The 21,473-nt window shown below is 39.5% G+C and overlaps 1 protein-coding gene across 1 annotated transcript in view; it reads right to left on the minus strand.

Annotated features, from left to right (window-relative positions):
* Positions 1-8,774: 8,774 nt before the first annotated feature.
* The window catches only part of slc35f4 (solute carrier family 35 member F4), a 38,361-nt gene continuing 25,662 nt past the window's right edge, over positions 8,775-21,473 (minus strand). The window contains exons 2-7 of the mRNA XM_063007451.1: positions 16,838-17,138; positions 16,501-16,720; positions 15,714-15,839; positions 15,388-15,580; positions 14,057-14,146; positions 8,775-9,619 (exon numbers count right to left, since the gene is read on the minus strand). Coding sequence (XP_062863521.1) covers positions 9,378-9,619; positions 14,057-14,146; positions 15,388-15,580; positions 15,714-15,839; positions 16,501-16,720; positions 16,838-17,138 — 1,172 coding nt within the window. The 3' untranslated portion in view covers positions 8,775-9,377. The remainder of the gene's footprint in view (positions 9,620-14,056; positions 14,147-15,387; positions 15,581-15,713; positions 15,840-16,500; positions 16,721-16,837; positions 17,139-21,473) is intronic.

Raw genomic sequence — 21,473 nt, forward strand, 5'->3', positions numbered from 1 at the left:
TGTGTGTGTGTGTGTATTAGTAAACATATAGTTAGTTATAGTTAGTGATATTTCCAGACTTTAGAGACATCATGCAATATCTTTTAGCAGTGTAGTCCTCTAGCCCACCAACATAGACAGCAAGGTCAGTTTAGTGGTGCCACCAGCCCGGTCAGGTGATCTACAGACACAGTTGACTGTGAGTAAGGCTATTTCTGGTTATTATTCACCTGCTCAGCAGTGTTCAAACCCAATTCCCATTCTTCCCCTCTGTGTCCACCTTTTAGTGTTTCCATCAACCATCAAGTATGTTCCAAGAATTTAGATGTTTTTTCTCATGCCTTCTGAAGTCCTCAAGCCAGGGAATTATTTTCTGCCGTGTTGTTTGGTTTGGTGTTTTCACAGGGTTTGTGTGACCCCAGTCAAATTTGGTTACACTTCCAGTCATGTTTCTAGAGAATCTATCTAAGGTAACCTTGGCTTCTGTATTATGTAGTAGACCTTTAGGCAATTCTTCCAGTTCAGAGTCTGAATCTGTCGGTTCAGGAGTCGGCTGCAGAAGTTCTCTAAGGTCCAGCCTTTGTCCGTTGGTCTCATCCCAAAAGATGTCCCTGTGGGTCGGCCTGGACACCAATCTGATCCTTTCTGTTTGCTGATTATCTGCGTCTTCAAGTAGTAATATCAGCAGGTTAAAAAAAGGATCTTGAAGACCCTGTAACTCAAACTCAAACATAGCTTTATTGACATGACAAAATATGGACATCTGTATTGCCAAAGCGTTTTGAAATCTGTCCAGATTAAAATAAGATAATCCAAGTGTCTGACTCACCTGTGAATGTGAAAATCCTTTGCTGTTCCCTCTGTTTTTCCCTAAAATGCCTCTGGCGGGCTTGAAGCTTTTTGGTTGCTTGACCAGTCAGGGAAGTTTGAGCTTGCAGGAACCCTTCCATGTTTCTCTGTAAAATATACACATCCAGTTTAAAATGTATTTTTATTACATTTTCAGAAACAACAGCCCATGAGTTGACTGAGTTTTGGTCCCTCATTTAGAACCACAGCCCTTACATGAGGAAAAAAACAAGCTTGTCTAAGTTAATTGACACCTCATTTCCTGAGGGGAAATCTTCTTCCTCCTTGTACCCTGAAAGTGGATCCCAAAGAGGAAGCACTGTGGCTGCAGCCCAGGCTACTTTCCACTCCAGCAGCACAGTAATCAGACCCTGCGGGAGCACCAGGGCAAGGCTCAGTGCCTGCCAGCTGTCTGCCTCCCTCATTCTCTTAAACGTCTTCCTGTGGGCTTATAAATACCTTGTCTCGCATATCACACCTCTCTGATCATCTGTCCATCAGTGATTTGTATTAGATTTGCCAGAACCATTTTGAACAATGGCATGCGGTAGATGGTGCACCAAACTGGCGTACTATGGCATATCCGATATTTCATACTTAGGAGATTGAATGGATCAATGCTGTGTAGTTAAGTGGTTACATTGTGTATTTTCCCAGTCAGGTGGGTTGAAAGAGTTCACTGTAATTATTGGTTTAGTTTATAAAGTCCTTCCCTGCCCTCCCTTCCCTGAATCCCTGATTTCTTCAGAGATGGTTGTCCATCCAACAGGTTTTCTCATCTTTGCACAGGACATTTGGAGTTCTTTTAAAGTGAATGTCTGGTTCTTTTTTTAATTCACTGACCAAGGCCACTTTTGCTTGGACACCTAATGTGGCCTGATGTTGTGCCAAGCTTATTTCATGTCTAAATGATTTAGACCACTGCAGTTCTGTGTACTGGTCCTTTGGGCCTGAGCTCATCATAAATGAACTGAAAGACAATGGAAATGTGCTGTGATCAGAGTCCACTGTTCAGTTCGTTTTCAGTAAAAACAGACGTCAAGTTCCCTGTGCCAAAGATGAAAAGGACCGTCCAGACTGTTAGATTTAATCTATCTCCTATTAAAAATGCATGGTGCAGCATGAATAGGAGAATCAGACGACAGTGTCTACAGACTGGGTCCTTGTCCTGATCTATGCCTTGCTATAAATTGATCACAGAGATTCATAGACATTTTTAGGACTAAATGGCTGAATGAGGACAATGAGTTTGTTGTCCTCACAGTGCTCCTAATTTAGCTGTTGCACATCCTCATCCACTTGCCTAAACTTCCTTTAGCAGGTGCTTACTCTGAGACCTAAAATATGACCTCTTAGTCACCTTATTCTGTATCAGGTCATCAGAATTTGCCTTTAAGAAGCAGGTGCCTTCTGAAGCCAATTTTAGGACCATTTTGGAGAAGCTCTTTTTAACTTATGTTAATTCTGGGTTGTCTTTGATCAATTAATTAGGTACCACTGAGCTGTATTAGATTTCCATTTGGTCTTTGTCATTTTCTTAAATTGATAAACTTGTCATTTCCTTAAATTAAGCATTACCCTATGATGCAGTAAATCAGAATATTCTCTATAGCACATAGCTGGTTTATTTTCTCCTGATGATCGGAACCAACCGTCTTTCCAGATCTTGTAATACCATGATCTGTACCTGTTGTTTGGTGCAGGGTCTATAGCGACCTCTCTGGTTTGGAGTGGAATGTTGGGAGACAACCGCATCTCTCCACCCCTCTGCCTAATAAAGACAAGTTTAATTATGCATATTACAAATCCTATCAACTACATTTTTATGTCTGTTTTTTCATCTTCCAGTAAGCTGGAAAATCTTTAAAAAAGTAGACATCGAGGCACATGTTTTTTTTTTACCATAGAAACATTTTTGCCAGATGCCACAGAGGGCTCCATGATGGGTGCTGTTGGTTGCCATGCCTGTGAGCAGAGGGAAATCATCATGGTCAGTGGCAACACTTGAATCTGCACATTAGCTATATTATCCATATTTGTCTATAGTGAAAGGCATGTTGGGACCTTAGACCTTTGCTCGTTGTGGTGGATGGGACCTGATGATACTTTGACCTTGATTAGTGTTTAGATTCTGTGAATCTGTAAGTGGAAAAACAAATCACTGTGATTGCAGCAGTTCTAAAATGTGGACACTCCTCCTAAATATTGGTCCTAAGTCAGGTGTTTCAGAACCTGAAAAACAATTACAGTGGTACTTTGAAACTCAACATCAATTGGTTCTGGGAGCGGCATTGAGTTTCAAAGTGTTTTTTCCCATAAGGATGTATGGATGCATTTCATGTGTCCTGTGGAATGGCATATATTTTAGGCTAATGTAAAATAATCGGGTTGTTTTTGACACTGAAAATAACACAAATACAATATACAAACACTGAAACAAAACAGTTAAAAATCAATAAAAATACCTTTACTTCTTCATTGTTTCCTTCTTAATCGTGGAGATGCTTGATCTTGGAATACTGTATTCCTTAGCGAGTTCAATAAGTGTGCATCGAGTTTAGGGGTACAAATTTAAAGATTTCAAGTTTAGGGGATGTCGAGTTACAAGGTACCACTGTATATGAAATCATCTACATGCTTTTAACATTATGGCAATAGTTCTGGAAAGACAGTTTTCCATTTCAGCATGAGGGTGGCCATGAGCACTGACCACAATTGAAATAAGATCCAGGCTTTCCCGTTGAACAACAGTGTCTGATCTCACAAATGCTCTTTGGCCTAAAAATTTCCACAGATATACACCAAAATCTTGTAAACAGGTGGAGGCTGTTATAGCCACACGAGAAGTGGGGTTATTGTTTTGAAATAGGGGTGTCCAACAGGTTTACTTTTAGCCATATAATATATATGATTCATTTGTAAATACTAGTGTAGCATGTAAATGAAATGTAACATATTTATATGAAATAAATTGAACAGACCTGGTAGTGAATCAACAATGTGAGGTACATGCTGCTTCAGTGGTGGCAGCTGGTTAAATTGCTGCTGTCTCAACATTTCATGACGGTTCTCTGTATTACTCTGCACAGCAGTGATCATCCTTGTTGACGTTGCTTCAGAGAAAGGCTGTTCCTCAAGCCAATTCTGAGATGGTCTGACTTGGCAAATCCTTGGTCTGGAGTTACTACTTCCCATTCTTAAAAATGTCCATATTATTTCCAGTGGGTTCCTTACTGGATTTGATGCTACGCTGTAAATTATTTTTTAAGCTTTCCACTTATGTGGAAACACTAAGCCCAGAAAACGCCAAATGAACATAACCATTCCCCAACAAGAACCAATGCCCTAGTCTTTGACCTCCAGAGTTGCCCTTTGGTCCATTGTCTTTGCTCTTGGTTAAGTTTTTGAGAAAATAATCCTTGTAAATATTGTAAAATGTGTTTGGACCCAACAATATCCACACTCCATCTTCTTCAACTTTTGAAGCCAGCATAAAACTAATGCAGAATTGTGTTAGACTGGCAGGTGTTTGCCCCTCTGCCTGGTTTATATTTTACAGATTTGTCCTAATATAGTGGGTTTCCATAGTGACTTTCCCCATGGTTTACTCTGTTACAGAGTAAAAATGCTTGAACGGTGGCAAGGGGTTGTCTCTTTTTCTGCTTGGCTACACATGCTGGAGCTGAGGGAACTGAGCTTGATGATTGACAGCATTTCGCTTTCTTAAAACTTTCATATTTTGTGGTGTTGTTAGGGTTCCTATGTCTAACAAATTCAAATGGAAATGAACACTAGAACTAGATATTTGTCTTTAAACATAAAATTTGCTCCTCAAGTCAGACGCTGTCATAGTTTAACTTAAAGGAATGTCTACATTTACTATCCAGTTTACACTATATGACCACAGCTAGCAGACTCGTAATTAATAAGCTCAGGTATTTTATTCACACACATTGCTTCCCAGCGTTTAAAATAAAAATGCAAATACATATTAAAAACTCAATGTAGCTGTTGCTTATGCTGAGAATAAAATCCAAATGATCACCTTATTCTAAGAGGAATGTGCAGATCAGTCAAAAAGTCTGCTATGAATTAAAAAAAATTTAAACCTTCTAATGATATTATACACTGTGGAAGTTAAAATACTTACAATTTTTGCCATTTTGTTGGATTATTTGTTAATGCATTGTTGTGGCTCCTAAAAGACTAAGACTTTGCTGTATGCTCCCTTCATCCTTTACTTAATGAAGCTATGATGATAAGTAAAACAGTTCTTCGCCACTGTGTAGTCTTTGGTGCCATTGTCTCTGCCTCAGTTGCTTTGCTGGGTTGCCCTTTAACAGTACTATAAGGAATCTGTTCACATGGCAAATACATGGTACTGTAGAACAGCTTCTAGTTTTAAAAGCTAATTTTGGGGGGCGCTGTGGCTCAGTGTTTAGCACTGTCGCCTCACAGTAAGAAGGTCCTGGGTTTGATCCCCAGGGGGGGCAGTCTGGGTCCTTTCTGTATGGAGTTTGCATGTTCTCTCTGTGTCTGTGTGGGTTTCCTCCCACAGTACAAAGACATGCAGTCAGGTGAATTGGAGATACAAAATTGTCCATGACTGTGTTTGACATTAAACTTGTGAACTGATGAATCTTGTGTAACCAGTAACTATTGTGGGCAGTGATAGCTCAGTGGTTAAGGTACAAGGTTCAAGCCCCGCCGCCACCACCAAGTCGCCACTGTTGGGTCCCTGAGGAAGGCCCTTAACCCTCAAGTGCTTATCGTGTTCAGCTCATTGTGTAAGTCGCTTTGGATAAAAGCGTCTGCTGAAAATGTAAATATTGTTTCTGTGATTAATGTAACCAAAGTGTGTAAAACATTAACATTAAAATCCCTATAAATAATAATAAAAAGCAAATATCTAGGAGCAACAAAAGCTCCACTATCAGGAGATAAGTCACACAAACTGTGAGTCCACTTTTCTTATTCCTCCCCTCATGTTCCAAAATCTAGTAGAAACTCATTCCACAATTAAGAAGGCTAATGCTGTTCTCACAGCAGAGAGAGAGAGAGAGAGAGAGAGAGAGAGAGAGAGAACAATTTCATATGAATGCTTATGGGTTTAAAAGGTGTTTAATAAATTCATACTCATAAATTCATATTAAAGGAATATTATTATCCTTAATGTTCATGTATTAGCTTTTTTTATTCATGTTTTGGTTTTCGGTTTATTTTAATATGACATTTTTCTAAAATTATTAATTTAGTTCCTTCATTCCTTGCCTTTAATATCACATCTTTTCCCGGGATTGTTACCTTGCTGTGGTGGAGAAGCTTGAATGTACCTTTGAACCTGAGAGCTATACCGTCTGAAGCCTTGCTTCTGGCAGGATGACCCTTGAGGGTAAGATTACACAGGCTATGTCTACATGCAAAGATTTTCTCCAATCTGATTGAATTCACTTTGGTATTATTAATGAATTATCAGGCTGGGGGACTAGAACAGTTGGTTGCAGTGTAGTTCTTAAAACTTCTGATATGAATTTTTCAAGACAAGATGCATGCTGGGTCAACCTAGCACAACGTTAGCCGGCTAAATTGGCTGCATGACTGACAAGAGATTGGGATGCTCAGTCAGTCTGATTGATCCATTGAAAAGTGTACTACTGGTTCATCAAGGTAAAGCGCAAGAGAGAGAAGATGCAGCGACCAGAGAGAAAATGCAGAGATGCACAATCCAAAAACTTGGACTTGCCAGGTTGTTTTCAGTTAAAATTATTGATACATTTATACATTAGATAAATTAATTAACTGGATGATTTTAAAATCATGTACGTTAAAAGTGTTGTTTCCTTTTTAGTATAATAATAGGTGTGGTAGATACAGCCGTAGTAAATCTTAAATACATTTTGACCACATAATGCGGTCACAGGTGCTCCTTCCACTGCATGTTCTTACCCTATGTGCCCACACTGCAAATAATGAGTACTCAAATTTAGCTGTTAGGAGGGCAGCTGCATTTGTTTGCATATTCACCTTGGTTGCTATGGTAATGACGCAGGTGTGCCAAAACCAAACAATGGCTGGTAATTAAAATTATACATTTGTTGCCTTTAATTTATTAACATGCACAAAATTAATACTGTATGGTCAAATGTATGTGGACCAACAACCATAAGAAAACCATATTAATAAATATTAAGTTGGTCTACCTTTGTGGTCCTGACAGCATACGCTCTTCTGGAAAGAGTTAACACAAGACTTTAAGTGTGTCTATGGGAATTTGTGCCCATTCAGTCAATAGACTTATTGTCATTTGTTTGGTCAGGTTATTATGTTGGGCAAGGAAGCCTTATATTTGCAATCATCATTCATTCATAACAAAGGTGTTCAACAGGGTTGTGGTCAATGTTCTGTAAAGGTCACTTCTGTACACCAAGCCCATAAAAATGGTCAGGGGCACAGTAATGAACAAAAATAAAGGACTGTTTATATTATATGTTAATATATGTAAATATTTTTTCAGAGTTTTTTTTACTCATTATTGATAATTGTCTATATTGTTATACATTGTACTATTAATTTGTCTATTCTTTTGTACTGAGTGCCTCACTATCCCTTCTCTGCTGCAACACTGTGAATTTCCCCACTGTGGGACTAATAAAGGAGTATCTTATCTTATCTTATATATATACACTGATCAGCCATTACATTAAAACCACCTCCTTGTTTCTACACTCACTGTCCATTTGAATAGCTCCACTTACCATATAGAAGCACTTTGTTGTTCTACAATTACTAACTGTAGTCCATCTGTTTTTCTGCATGCTTTGTTAGCCCCCTCTCATGCTGTTCTTTAATGGTCAGGACTCTCCCAGGACCACCACAAAGCAGGTATTATTTGGGTGGTGGATCATTCTCAGCACTGCAGTGACACTGACATGGTGGATAAGTGGATAAGACACAGCAGCGCTGCTAGAGTTTTTAAGCACCTCACTGTCACTGCTGGACTGAGAATAGTTCAACGACCAAAAATATATCCAGCCAACAGCGCCCCGTGGGCAGCGCCCTGTGACTACTGATGAAGGTCTAGAAGATGACCAACTCAAACAGCAGCAGTAGATGAGCGATCGTCTCTGACTTTACATCTACAAGGTGGACCAACTAGGTAGGAGTGTCTAATAGAGTGGACAGTGAGTGGACACGGTATTTAAAAACTCCAGCAGCACTGCTGTGTCTGATCCACTCATACCAGCACAACACACACTAACACACCACCACCATGTCAGTGTCACTGTAGTGCTGAGAATGACCCACCACCCAAATAATACCTGCTCTGTGGGGGTCCTGACCATTGAAGAACAGGGTGAAAGCAGGCTAAAAAAGTATGTAAAGAAATAGATGGACTACAGTCAGTAATTGTAGAACTACAAAGTGCTTTTATATGGTAAGTGTAGCTCATAAAATGGACAGTGAGTGTAGAAACAAGGAGGTGATTTTAATGTTATGGCTGATCAGTGTAGTTCTTACCTTACCTTTTTTTTAAATCAATGTTTCAATTCTTTAGTCAGGTGAGTGAAATCAGTGTAATCTGTAGGATGTGCTTTTATTAACACTTACTTTTTTATTATGTGGTTATTCAACTCTGATTTGAAAAAATATAGCAAAAACTTAGTTTCATACTTTACCATAGATGGGTTAAAAAAAGTCTTTGGTGACTAAATTAAAATGTCATTACTTAATTGGTTTATTTAAAACTTTGATCTTAATCCAATGCCAATGAAAACTAGAAGACAATGAACCTACTGGACACTAAAACTGGTAACTTGGTTTTTTACATATTTTTTTGTAGTGTCTGGTACTTTTTGCAATGGAAAAATGCCATGTATGTATAAATAAAGTGTATTGTTTAGTTTAAATTAAAATTTAACAAATAAAAAAAACAAACAAGAGCCTCATTCATATATAGTACAGTATATTTCCTCATCTTTTTTACAGTATAATACTATCAGATACAATGTAAAGATTTTTGTACCTCTTTCTATGAACACATGCATTTATTATAGTGAGCCAAATTGGCTTTGATTGTGCCTATATTCACAGAATACAGTCCAAGTGAGGGTGCAGCAGGCATGGCTGGGATAAAGGCGTGCAAACGAAAAGGTCATTTACTTTTATTAACCACAAGAGTTAAATTCCAGACAGAAGTCATAGCCTGACATCACAGCCTGAAAAAATACTGTAAATAAACATCTTTTTTTTTTTATGAAAGGGAGATTTTATTCTCTTTAACACAGTCTGAGAAATGCTCTCCTGTCATCTTTCCTTAAAGGTAAGAATGTGATGGCATGATCCTCAGAATTTCAGTTCCACTCGTGTTTACAGAGTTAATATTGCAACTGTTAACAGCAAGTAATGATCCTAGTTTTCTTTACCCTTTATCTGGTTTCTTCACGTTTTGCCAAAAACCTCTCAAGCATCTGTAAAGCAGCCATCACACAGGCATGGCAGAGTGCTTGGCACTAGCTCTTTTTATTTCTTGCTCAGAGATGGCCCAGATGTCACGCCATGGGGATCGAGACAGTTCCGTTGGCTCTGCTGCGGCTACGCATGTTGACACTGGACTCAGTGAGTTCCTCTCCGTGCTCCTCAGATTTCTTGTCAGCAAGTGTGGCGAGGAACCGCAATGTAACCGTGTCCCACTCTTCTGGCAGCAGCAACAACAGGAAGCCCACACAGATAATGCAGGTAGCAGCTAGACGCACTACGCTGAAGATCACTTCATGTTTTAACACGTCAATAGCTAAACACAAGAACAATAAGACAAAAAATGTTAGTACTGACAGAAAGGAAGGGATTATGGGTGGGCAAATGTTAAAATATTCTTACAACATTTTTACGATAGATGATTGTGTGCTTAATTTTATGCACCTGACAGCACCTTCATGATCTCTCATGGCATAGTCATAAGATGCCATGATACATTACTAACAAGTATGTTTTTGTTGAACATCTGTCCTGCTGAAGCGGCCCACTCTAACTCAAAGTACCATTATTGTGAAGTAAAATAAAACTTATAGGGGCAAAAACAGTTAAGCTGTAAAGCCATACATGCTCACTAAACAGCACTGTCCTGCAGCATAAACAGTGTAAAAATCGTCCATCCTCAGTTGTAATACTCAACTCAAGAATGTTAGTAGAACAGATTATACTCACTATAACTCACATTTTTACAATATACACAGTTAAGTCACATTATTATGACCACCAGTTAATATTCAGAGTAACTGCCATGTGCCTGGTGTCCTGGTAGGCTGTCAGGTATCTGGAGCCCTGCTGACTGCAGTGCATTCCACAGCTGCTGGAGAGTGCACGGGGGAGGATCCATAGAGCGAACACGACGATCGAGGTGGTCCCACAGATGCTCAATTGAGTTCAAGTCTGGGGAATTAGGGGGCCAGGGTATGATTTTGAAGTCTCTTCCAACCAATATTGAACATTTCTAGCCGTGTGACATGTCGCACTGTCCTGCTGGAAGATCCCTTCTGCCCCAGGGAAGACATTTTACCCATGGTACTTTTACCCATGACAGCAACGAGGGATATACAGTGTATCACAAAAGTGAGTACACCCCTCACATTTCTGCAGATATTTAAGTATATCTTTTCATGGGACAACACTGACAAAATGACACTTTGACACAATGAAAAGTAGTCTGTGTGCAGCTTATATAACAGTGTAAATTTATTCTTCCCTCAAAATAACTCAATATACAGCCATTAATGTCTAAACCACCGGCAACAAAAGTGAGTACACCCCTAAGAGACTACACCCCTAAATGTCCAAATTGAGCACTGCTTGTCATTTTCCCTCCAAAATGTCATGTGACTCGTTAGTGTTACTAGGTCTCAGGTGTGCATAGGGAGCAGGTGTGTTCAATTTAGTAGTACAGCTCTCACACTCTCTCATACTGGTCACTGAAAGTTCCAACATGGCACCTCATGGCAAAGAACTCTCTGAGGATCTTAAAAGACGAATTGTTGCGCTACATGAAGATGGCCAAGGCTACAAGAAGATTGCCAACACCCTGAAACTGAGCTGCAGCACAGTGGCCAAGATCATCCAGCGTTTTAAAAGAGCAGGATCCACTCAGAACAGACCTCGCGTTGGTCGTCCAAAGAAGCTGAGTGCACGTGCTCAGCGTCACATCCAACTGCTGTCTTTGAAAGATAGGCGCAGGAGTGCTGTCAGCATTGCTGCAAAGATTGAAAAGGTGGGGGGTCAGCCTGTCAGTGCTCAGACCATACGCCGCACACTACATCAAATTGATCTACATGGCTGTCACCCCAGAAGGAAGCCTCTTCTGAAGTCTCTACACAAGAAAGCCCGCAAACAGTTTGCTGAAGACATGTCAACAAAGTACATGGATTACTGGAACCATGTCCTATGGTCTGATGAGACCAAGATTAATTTGTTTGGTTCAGATGGTCTCAAGCATGTGTGGCGGCAATCAGTTGAGGAGTACAAAGATAAGTGTGTCATGCCTACAGTCAAGCATGGTGGTGGGAATGCCATGGTCTGGGGCTGCATGAGTGCAGCAGGTGTTGGGGAGTTACATTTCATTGAGGGACACATGAACTCCAATATGTACTGTGAATACTGAAGCAGAGCATGATCCCCTCCCTCCGGAAACTGGGTCGCAGGGCAGTGTTCCAGCATGATAATGACCCCAAACACACCTCTAAGACGACCACTGCTTTATTGAAGAGGCTGAGGGTAAAGGTGATGGACTGGCCAAGCATGTCTCCAGACCTAAACCCAATAGAACATCTTTGGGGCATCCTCAAGCGGAAGGTGGAGGAGCGCAAAGTCTCGAATATCCGCCAGCTCTGTGATGTCATCATGGAGGAGTGGAAAAGCATTCCAGTGGCAACCTGTGAAGCTCTGGTAAACTCCATGCCCAGGAGAGTTAAGGCAGTTCTGGGAAATAATGGTGGCCACACAAAATATTGACACTTCAGGAACTTTCACTAAGGGGTGTACTCACTTTTGTTGCTGGTGGTTTAGACATTAATGGCTGTATATTGAGTTATTTTGAGGGAAGAATAAATTTACACTGTTATATAAGCTGCACACAGACTACTTTTCATTGTGTCAAAGTGTCATTTTGTCAGTGTTGTCCCATGAAAAGATATACTTAAATATCTGCAGAAATGTGAGGGGTGTACTCACTTTTGTGATACACTGTATGTGCAGACAGCTGAACACACACCTTATATACCCACCAAGCCAGCTTACAAAACATGACTTCCTTCATGAGCTACGTGCTGCAGCCGTCGAAAGTAGAAAGTGGTCATAATAATGTGACTCAACTTTGTAAATTTCTGCTCTAGACTAGGGTTTTTCAAAAAACCACCCAAAGGTCACAAGCCAAAAACATGGGTCGCAGAGAAAAATAATAATAATTACTTAAACAAATTACCCCAGTGGGACTAGTTCACCACCATTTTTATTAATTAAATATTTCCTTTTGTAAAAATCATGGACAAAATGTGGGTCTCTTAAAAAAAAAATTTTGAAAACCCCTGGTCTAGACAACTTGCTCTGGACAACAGGTACTGCTGCAGAGCAGAGCAGCCAGGTACCAAAGCCTGTCGTGCAGGACTATTTAACTGGTAACTAATACTAAATACACAACACTGAAAAAAAATTGTGGTGTGTTGGGTAGCTTTCCGAACTAAGAAATGCTTAAAGCTAGAGTAAAGATTCTCAGAGCGGACTGTAAATAAGCAAAAACAATTTACATGTTTTTAATTTTTTTTTTTACAAAATGTACCACCTTTGGGTGGCACAGAGGTTCTGTGGGTAGCCTCACAGCAAGAAGGTCCTGGGTTTTTACATGTGATACAGGTTTGCAGGATGGTGAACGATTTTAAACACTGTCGTCTGTATTTACATTTTGAACACAGTAAAATACAGGAACTCCCAATAATTTTCTACCCAGTTAACTAATGATGATAGTAAATTAGATCCTTAGAGATGAGTTTCAGCTTCACTGGCTCTTGCTAAAAGAAATGTCAAAATATTTAAATGTGCAAAGAACGTGTAAAAAGTCCCAAATACCACATTATATGCATGAAACATAAATTATAGCAGTAAATGCTTTAATGATCACACATTGATTAAAAAACGTACTTGATCTGAATGCTGCAGCATGTTATCCACTACAATTGACTCAGGGGTCAAGCTAAGTACCTTAATCAGGCGTTTAGTGTTACCTTGGCAACATTATCTGTTATTATGGTGAGGTCTTGCTGCACATATGCACAGTGATGATTGTGTTTCTTTAGCTGTCTTGAGCTGAAATGTTGGCAAATGTGCTGTGTAATGGTATGGATGCTTTTAGCAACAGGAAGTATGGTGCATAAAAACACAAATCATTTGAGACACTCTGTTCAGGAGTGTGTGTGTGTGTGTGTGTGTGTGTGTGTGTGTGTGTGTGTGTGTGTGTGATAGAGTGTTGCCATCACAGGGTTTACATAATCCCCTACACCTAGAGGAGAAATACTGGAACCAATTACTTATGTTTTATTATAGTAATTCTTTTAGTTATTGGTTTATGTTATATGGGGTGTGCTTTGCCAATGATCACATGGTGCCAATGATCATTCAGTGTTTCTATCTAGGTACATCATGTGATATTTATGACATTACAGTTATAGGTTTAAATTTATTTGTGGAAAACACTGTCTATGCCACAGGATGCCCATGCTATTATACTACCTGTGCTGCATTGCACCACTGAGATAGCCACATTAAAAATGTATTAAGGCTAATAGTAATACATAATAATGGTGCAGTAAAATGCTCTTTAAGCTTCAGAAATCTAATGAATCCTGGAAAATACACAAAAATGTATGTACTAAGAGGCTGACAATTATCTCTGCTTACCAACAGCTCTTATAAAGCTTAGCCTGTTATCCATGAACAGTAAAATACGAAAATAAAACACAAATATAAAAGTATGTTATGGTCACGTTGGAATATACTGTATTTAATTCCATGCATGTGGGCTGCTATAGTTATCACTTCATTCTGGATCTGAGTTGAAACCAGAAGGACTGATTCTTTAGAAGTCAACACAGCAAAGCAATTCTTCTATTATTCAAAGGTAATTAAAAGAATCAGCGACCTAGGGGAAGTTTATTTGTTTTTTTAGTCATATCTCAGTCACACTCACCTGCATTGCCTGGAACGCTGAGTAATGTCCCAATAGATATGAGGATGGGGTAGGTGAGAACCACACCTACATTCACCAGGATGTTAAATACTATAAAACAATACAGAAAGTGTAAAGAGAACGTAAGAGGAGTACATGACTCAAAAACGCTTTCAGTGGAAGCTCAGTCACTTTAAAATCTAAATACGTGGAGGAAATAATAGATGTTGCCTGTTCCTGGGAGAATTTGTGTTCCATTAAAGACAGTAAATAAGTGGATCTCTTACTATCAGGGTTTTCTCCTGCTGACACATCACATATCAGATAGCTGAGGTGATAAAATGCTACTTCACAATGTCATCTGATAATGAAAACCCCAAGAATCTCTCTTACTAAGCATTTTCAGCAGTCCTGAAAGTTTACTATAGTAATATATCCTGTCAGCAGCAAAGTCTAGATATGGGTCACCAATGGGCTGCATTCACAAAAAAATCTTTATTCATTTATTTATCCCTAATTCACATTCACATTTTTAGCATTTAGCAAGATGTTCTTATCCAGAGCGACTTACATAAGTGCTTCCACAGTAAACATTTCTCTACTCTAGTCAATGTTGCAGTCAAACTTGAGCTTATTCTAGAAATACTAGATGCAAGGCTGTTGCATGGCATCACACAAAGACTTACTCACACTCCCACACAGGGGAAATTAAACAGAGCCAGTCAACTTACTGGCATCTTATTGAAGGTGGGAGGAAAATAGAAAACCAAAACATAAGACACAAAGAGACCAAGGCCAGCTCCATGCAGACTAAGTGAAATTGTGGAATAAACCCAGGTCCCTAGCGCTAGCCAACATTATCCGACATTAGTCTAAGAGTATTGTGGACGGACTGTATAATTATTTTAAGAATCTAATAAATAATAGGACCATGATTTGCCTTCAGACCACCTATAATCATTTTTGGAATGCTTTTATGTTCAGTTTGTGGTGGGATGTTGGAACACACTATGAGAAGATCTACTTATGTCTTCTCTCTGAAAAATCAATATAAGGCTCAATAATGTTTAAGTGTAATAACTGGATCATCTGAGTGATGTGTATTGGGGCATTTTTATCGTCGGTTATAGGAACAATATGGGAAAAGAATGTTTATATTATGTTTATATTATAAATATATCATATTTGTTAAATATCTAACCGTGCAAAGCAACATCAATACACAACATGCATTTATGGCTAACTGGATGAAGGCCTTGCCAGTAAAGAAAATGTTTGCCCATGTAGTGTAGTATATAAACAGTAACAGAAAAAAAAGAGGTCAAATGTGTTAGATTGTGAGGTGCTCTCACCCAGCCAAAGGCCAGCCACCCCGCACAGATACCCCCACGGTAAAGAAGATATCGAGCCCCAGTGCTCCACTCTGGTGAAGTAAAGAATGAGGGGCACACAGGAGATGAAGATCAGGTTAAAGAAGCCCATGGTAGAGAAAAAGTGAGCGACCTCTCCCAGGTTGGCACTGCCCAGGAACATTTTAAACAGCACCTGCAAGAGGAAATGACAGTTGACATTTGCACACAATATGTTAGACTAAAAAGGCTGTTCTAAATGTTGTCTTATTGAGCATACAGAGAAACTAAGAGTAGATAAAAAGAGAAGTAACACCAACTGAACTAACCTTATAGAGGGCAGAGGTGGAGGCAGAGCCTACTGCTAAAGCCACACCTATGATTGAATCTCCATGGAACCCGTCAGCATAGGCCATCATGACAATCCCAGTAATGGCCATAATGGCAGCAACAATCTGCCAGTAATTAAAAATAAACACTAATTATGTATAAGCCTTGCTTTTAAATAAATCTGTAATAGACCTTTGCAAACCAATAATTAATAATTACATTAGCAATTCTTGAATTACTTTGTGTTCTTGAAATTCCTGTGATCACATGAATAATGTTTTCAGTCTATCTGACCACTTTCAAAAGGCTATTGAATATTGTTGCTTTTAAGATTTCTAGAAATGTAAATGTAAATGGACACACCATTGGCACACACTTTTGGGATTAACTGGACTTGATATGGATTAATATGAGCCAGGTGTGTGGCTGATCTCAAATGATCTTTTCACTGAACAGGCAGTGGAAGTCATGTAGAAAGCCATTCCAGCACAGTGGTGGCTGTTCTAGTTGCAAAGTGAGGCATCTCTATATCAATACCCATGGTTTTGGAAGCTTATGGTCAGGTGTCCCATATAACATACATAACAGGGTTAACAGTTAGCTTTTTATCCTCTTGTTATCTGGTGGTAGGAGGACATCAAGGCATATTTATGCCTTCAGGCACATTCATATATACTACATTTTAGATCATAATCATTTAAACATACTTTACATTATATAAGACATAGTTAATGGTTTAAAATAAATCGGTTTGGGGCACCTCAAAGACACCTCTAAGCTACTGACCCGCACACCCATGAAGCGATCTTTGAGGACGATCCAGGACAGGAGGAAGACGAATGCCTTGTGGCAGCAGAAGAGTGCTGAAACATCTGTGGCTGTGAGCTTCCTCAATGCCAGCACATACAGATAATTAGTAAGTGTCCATAAGATTGAAAAAGGTGCTGTTCTTTTGAGAAAGAGCTTCAATGTCATTCCTTCTTCTCCAAACAATCGACTGCATTCCCTACACAGAAAAACATCAGATACAATATTATGACAGTTCCCACTTCAACAACTAATCTTGCATTTCTTTTCTGCATTTCATTGCCTTTCTGCTGCATATCAGCTTTCTTAAGCTTACCTGAACTTCTGAATGGGTGTCTGTTTCTCCCGTGTAAAGGCCACATGGCCGGAATAGTAGATAGGAAAGAAGAAGATGTTCCAGTTGGTGCTGAACCAGGAGATGAAGAAAGGGCAAGAAAAGGATTTAAAGGTGCACTGGACCACCTGAGTTGTGCCCACCCAGGACGAGGAAACACATAGCACCACTAGTAAGCCACCCATCACTTTTAGAGCTACGTTGGCACAGGCCTGATAGGACGTCACCTCACCACTCGTCTCACTGGCGGGAGTTTCAGCATGGGAGTCTGAGCCTTCGTCTCCTACACGTTACACAACATCATTCAATTAATTCAACATCATTTAGTTCAGGTCAAGTCAAACACAGTATTGATTATAGAAGATCACTGCTTTCATTTCAATAAAGAGACATTAATTTCATTTTACAATTAGCTTTATGCTACAATTAGCTTCAGTATTCCTGGAATCTTGATAAAGAAGGGTAAATAAGGTTACAGAAATAGCTTAGATTTTAAGCATCACTCTGGCTTTGTTAAAAATACATATTTTGAAATGTTACTGTCATGTAATACATTGACATGAAATAAAAGTTAGATTTCTCTGATGTTTTTTTTATATATAATTGAGCTAATTAACCACAAACATTTCATAGTGACCTTTACCAGTGGTGCCAACAGCATGTCTTGTTAACTTGTTAATCTTTGTAATATTAATATTGATCTTCCACTATATACATTTGTAAATACATACTTAAACCTCATATTTTGCAGCAACCTTTCTTAAAATTTTAAATACTATTTTCTCTACCTTTTACAGTAAACTGTAATTAGGGGTGCTGGAGTCTCATACTCTGCACAGCTTGTGTCTTAATATGAATGATCCTGCTTATATAATACTGTAGTTTAACTACATCTTCTGGTTTTACCGTGAGGTGGTTCTGATTTGAACCTCATCACCCTGTTGAGGCTGAAGCCCAAACGTTTAAACATTATGGGAATCTGCATTAACTGCACTCACAATATGCAGAGACTGATTCTACCATATACTAAACTGAATAATAATTAACTGTAAATAGTATCATTCCAATTTTGATCTGTCACCCTTGGCTTGCTCATAATGGTTTTTCGGACCTGGAATTCTTGCTTTCAGACAATGTCCACCATAAACAGTGTTATGCAAATAAATTTGACCTGACAGATATATGAACTTACAAACATAGAAAATGAAAAAGAAAGTACTTTTTCCATATTGTCAATTTTCCAAAAACACGTCTTGGAATATCACTGATTTGTACAACAGTTCTGAGTTCTCAATGACAAAATCAAAATGTTAATTGTGGGTTTGGGGTGATACAGTGGCGCGGTGGGTAGCACTGTCACCTCACAGCAAAAAGGTCCTGGGTTCGATCCCCAGGTGAGGCGGTTCGGGTCCTTTCTGTGTGGAGTTTGCATGTTCTCCCCGTGTCTGCGTGGATTTCCTCCGGGAGCTCCGGTTTCCACTCACAGTCCAAAGACATGCAAGTGAGGCGAACTGGAGCTACAAAATTGTCAGTGTTGGATATTGAACTTGAACTGATGGATCTTGTAACTAGTAACCAGTAAATAACTGTCCTGTCATGAACGTAACCAAAGTGTGTAAAACATGACGTTAAAATCCTAATAAATACATAAATAAATTATTGTGGGTTCCCTAACACTTGCTCAATTAAAAACATCATGTATCTAACTATCAATTTGAGAAACTGTAAAATACAGTATTGGCATTTAATTTCATGACATGACCCTTTAATTCCTTTTAATTGATTACGATAACTACAGCTGTCAAATTCTCTGTGCCCTTATAAATAAGGCTAGTTTGACTAGGCTTATTAAACTAAGCTACATGTTTTTTGGACAGTGGTAGCCTGGTGGATAGAGCTTTGGGTTGTGGGTTCAAATCTTGGCTCTGCCATGCAGTCAATGATGGGCCCTTGAGCAAGGACCTTAGCTCCAGGGGTTTCATACACTGGCTGACCTTGCGCTTTGACCCCAGCTTCCGAACAAGCTAAGATATGCAAAAAAGAATGTCATTGTACTTTATACAGTGTATCACAAAAGTGAGTACACCCCTCACATTTCTGCAGATATTTAAGTATATCTTTTCATGGGACAACACTGACAAAATGACACTGACACAATGAAAAGTAGTCTGTGTGCAGCTTATATAACAGTGTAAATTTATTCTTCCCTTAAAATAACTCAATATACAGCCATTAATGTCTAAACCACCGGCAACAAAAGTGAGTACACCCCTAAGAGACTACACCCCTAAATGTCCAAATTGAGCACTGCTTGTCATTTTCCCTCCAAAATTTCATGTGATTTGTTAGTGTTACTAGGTCTCAGGTGTGCATAGGGAGCAGGTGTGTTCAATTTAGTAGTACAGCTCTCACACTCTCTCATACTGGTCACTGAAAGTTCCAACATGGCACCTCATGGCAAAGAACTCTCTGAGGATCTTAAAAGACGAATTGTTGCGCTACATGAAGATGGCCAAGGCTACAAGAAGATTGCCAACACCCTGAAACTGAGCTGCAGCACAGTGGCCAAGATCATCCAGCATTTTAAAAGAGCAGGGTCCACTCAGAACAGACCTCGCGTTGGTCGTCCAAAGAAGCTGAGTGCACGTCCTCAGCGTCACATCCAACTGCTGTCTTTGAAAGATAGGCGCAGGAGTGCTGTCAGCATTGCTGCAGAGATTGAAAAGGTGGGGGGTCAGCCTGTCAGTGCTCAGACCATACGCCGCACACTACATCAAATTGGTCTGCATGGCTGTCACCCCAGAAGGAAGCCTCTTCTGAAGTCTCTACACAAGAAAGCCCGCAAACAGTTTGCTGAAGACATGTCAACAAAGGACATGGATTACTGGAACCATGTCCTATGGTCTGATGAGACCAAGATTAATTTGTTTGGTTCAGATGGTCTCAAGCATGTGTGGCGGCAATCAGGTGAGGAGTACAAAGATAAGTGTGTCATGCCTACAGTCAAGCATGGTGGTGGGAATGCCATGGTCTGGGGCTGCATGAGTGCAGCAGGTGTTGGGGAGTTACATTTCATTGAGGGACACATGAACTCCAATATGTACTGTGAAATACTAAAGCAAGAGCATGATCCCCTCCCTCCGGAAACTGGGTCGCAGGGCAGTGTTCCAGCATGATAATGACCCCAAACACACCTCTAAGACGACCACTGCTTTATTGAAGAGGCTGAGGGTAAAGGTGATGGACTGGCCAAGCATGTCTCCAGACCTAAACCCAATAGAACATCTTTGGGGCATCCTTAAGCGGAAGGTGGAGGAGCGCAAAGTCTCGAATATCCGCCAGCTCTGTGATGTCGTCATGGAGGAGTGGAAAAGCATTCCAGTGGCAACCTGTGAAGCTCTGGTAAACTCCATGCCCAGGAAAGTTAAGGCAGTTCTGGGAAATAATGGTGGACACACAAAATATTGACACTTCAGGAACTTTCACTAAGGGGTGTACTCACTTTTGTTGCTGGTGGTTTAGACATTAATGGCTGTATATTGAGTTATTTTGAGGGAAGAATAAATTTACACTGTTATATAAGCTGCACACAGACTACTTTTCATTGTGTCAAAGTGTCATTTTGTCAGTGTTGTCCCATGAAAAGATATACTTAAATATCTGCAGAAATGTGAGGGGTGTACTCACTTTTGTGATACACTGTACATGTACTGTATATATGACATAATGATCTATTATATTACAATTTAAAAAAAGTGTACGAATCTGTACAGCAATTGATTCTCACAGGTCAGAAGTGTCACAAAAGTGACAGTCACAAAATCATCTTTACAAACTATTGTCCATAAGTAGAAAATACATGGAACAGTGGTCTCTCTGCCATGGTCAAGAAGAAGAAAACTTGCCTAATCTGTATACATTTGTGTTTTTATTAGGCTTATCATTGGGGTGACTTTTTGTCCTTAATAAAATTGCATATCATATCATATATCATATCAATGCCCTCCACAGCATTCACTTGTTCAGTCAAAAATATTATTTATAAACAAACACATTTTAAATTAATTTCTATCTATATGGGTAACAATTGCCACCATCTGCACATTAAACAATCCAAGCATTAGGCAGTGCGATGTGCACAAGTAGTTTAAGTTTAAGTAAATAGAACAGTAATGTAAAATGCAATGTGAGTGCAGATTGTGGCATCATAAAGGTGCACCTGCCATTGTCTTTGTCACCATCATATCCCTTAGAACTTGGGAATCAAAATAAGAAAAGATGGACTGAAACATCCTTATCAAAATATGTTCTATGTTTTCTGCATTTGCTACAATGCAGTATCTCTGAGTATCTGTGGAGCAATGGAAGGATGAACTGATCAATAGCTTGTAGTGTCAGTTATCTGCAGGTGAAGCACTATTGGCGGGTATCATTAAAAACAGCTACGTTGCAGTGTCAAGGCTTATGTCAAAAATAGCACCACCGGGTCATGAAGCAGCTCAGATACCATTACGACATGGCACATGTATACAGCTGGACACACAGAAACCATACCTATTGTACCTGGTACATGTTCTATCCATTTGATAAATACATAACCCAGATTCTTTCCTGATAG

The sequence above is a fragment of the Trichomycterus rosablanca genome, chromosome 13 (genome assembly GCF_030014385.1).
Source record: "Trichomycterus rosablanca isolate fTriRos1 chromosome 13, fTriRos1.hap1, whole genome shotgun sequence".
Lineage (NCBI taxonomy): Eukaryota > Metazoa > Chordata > Actinopteri > Siluriformes > Trichomycteridae > Trichomycterus > Trichomycterus rosablanca.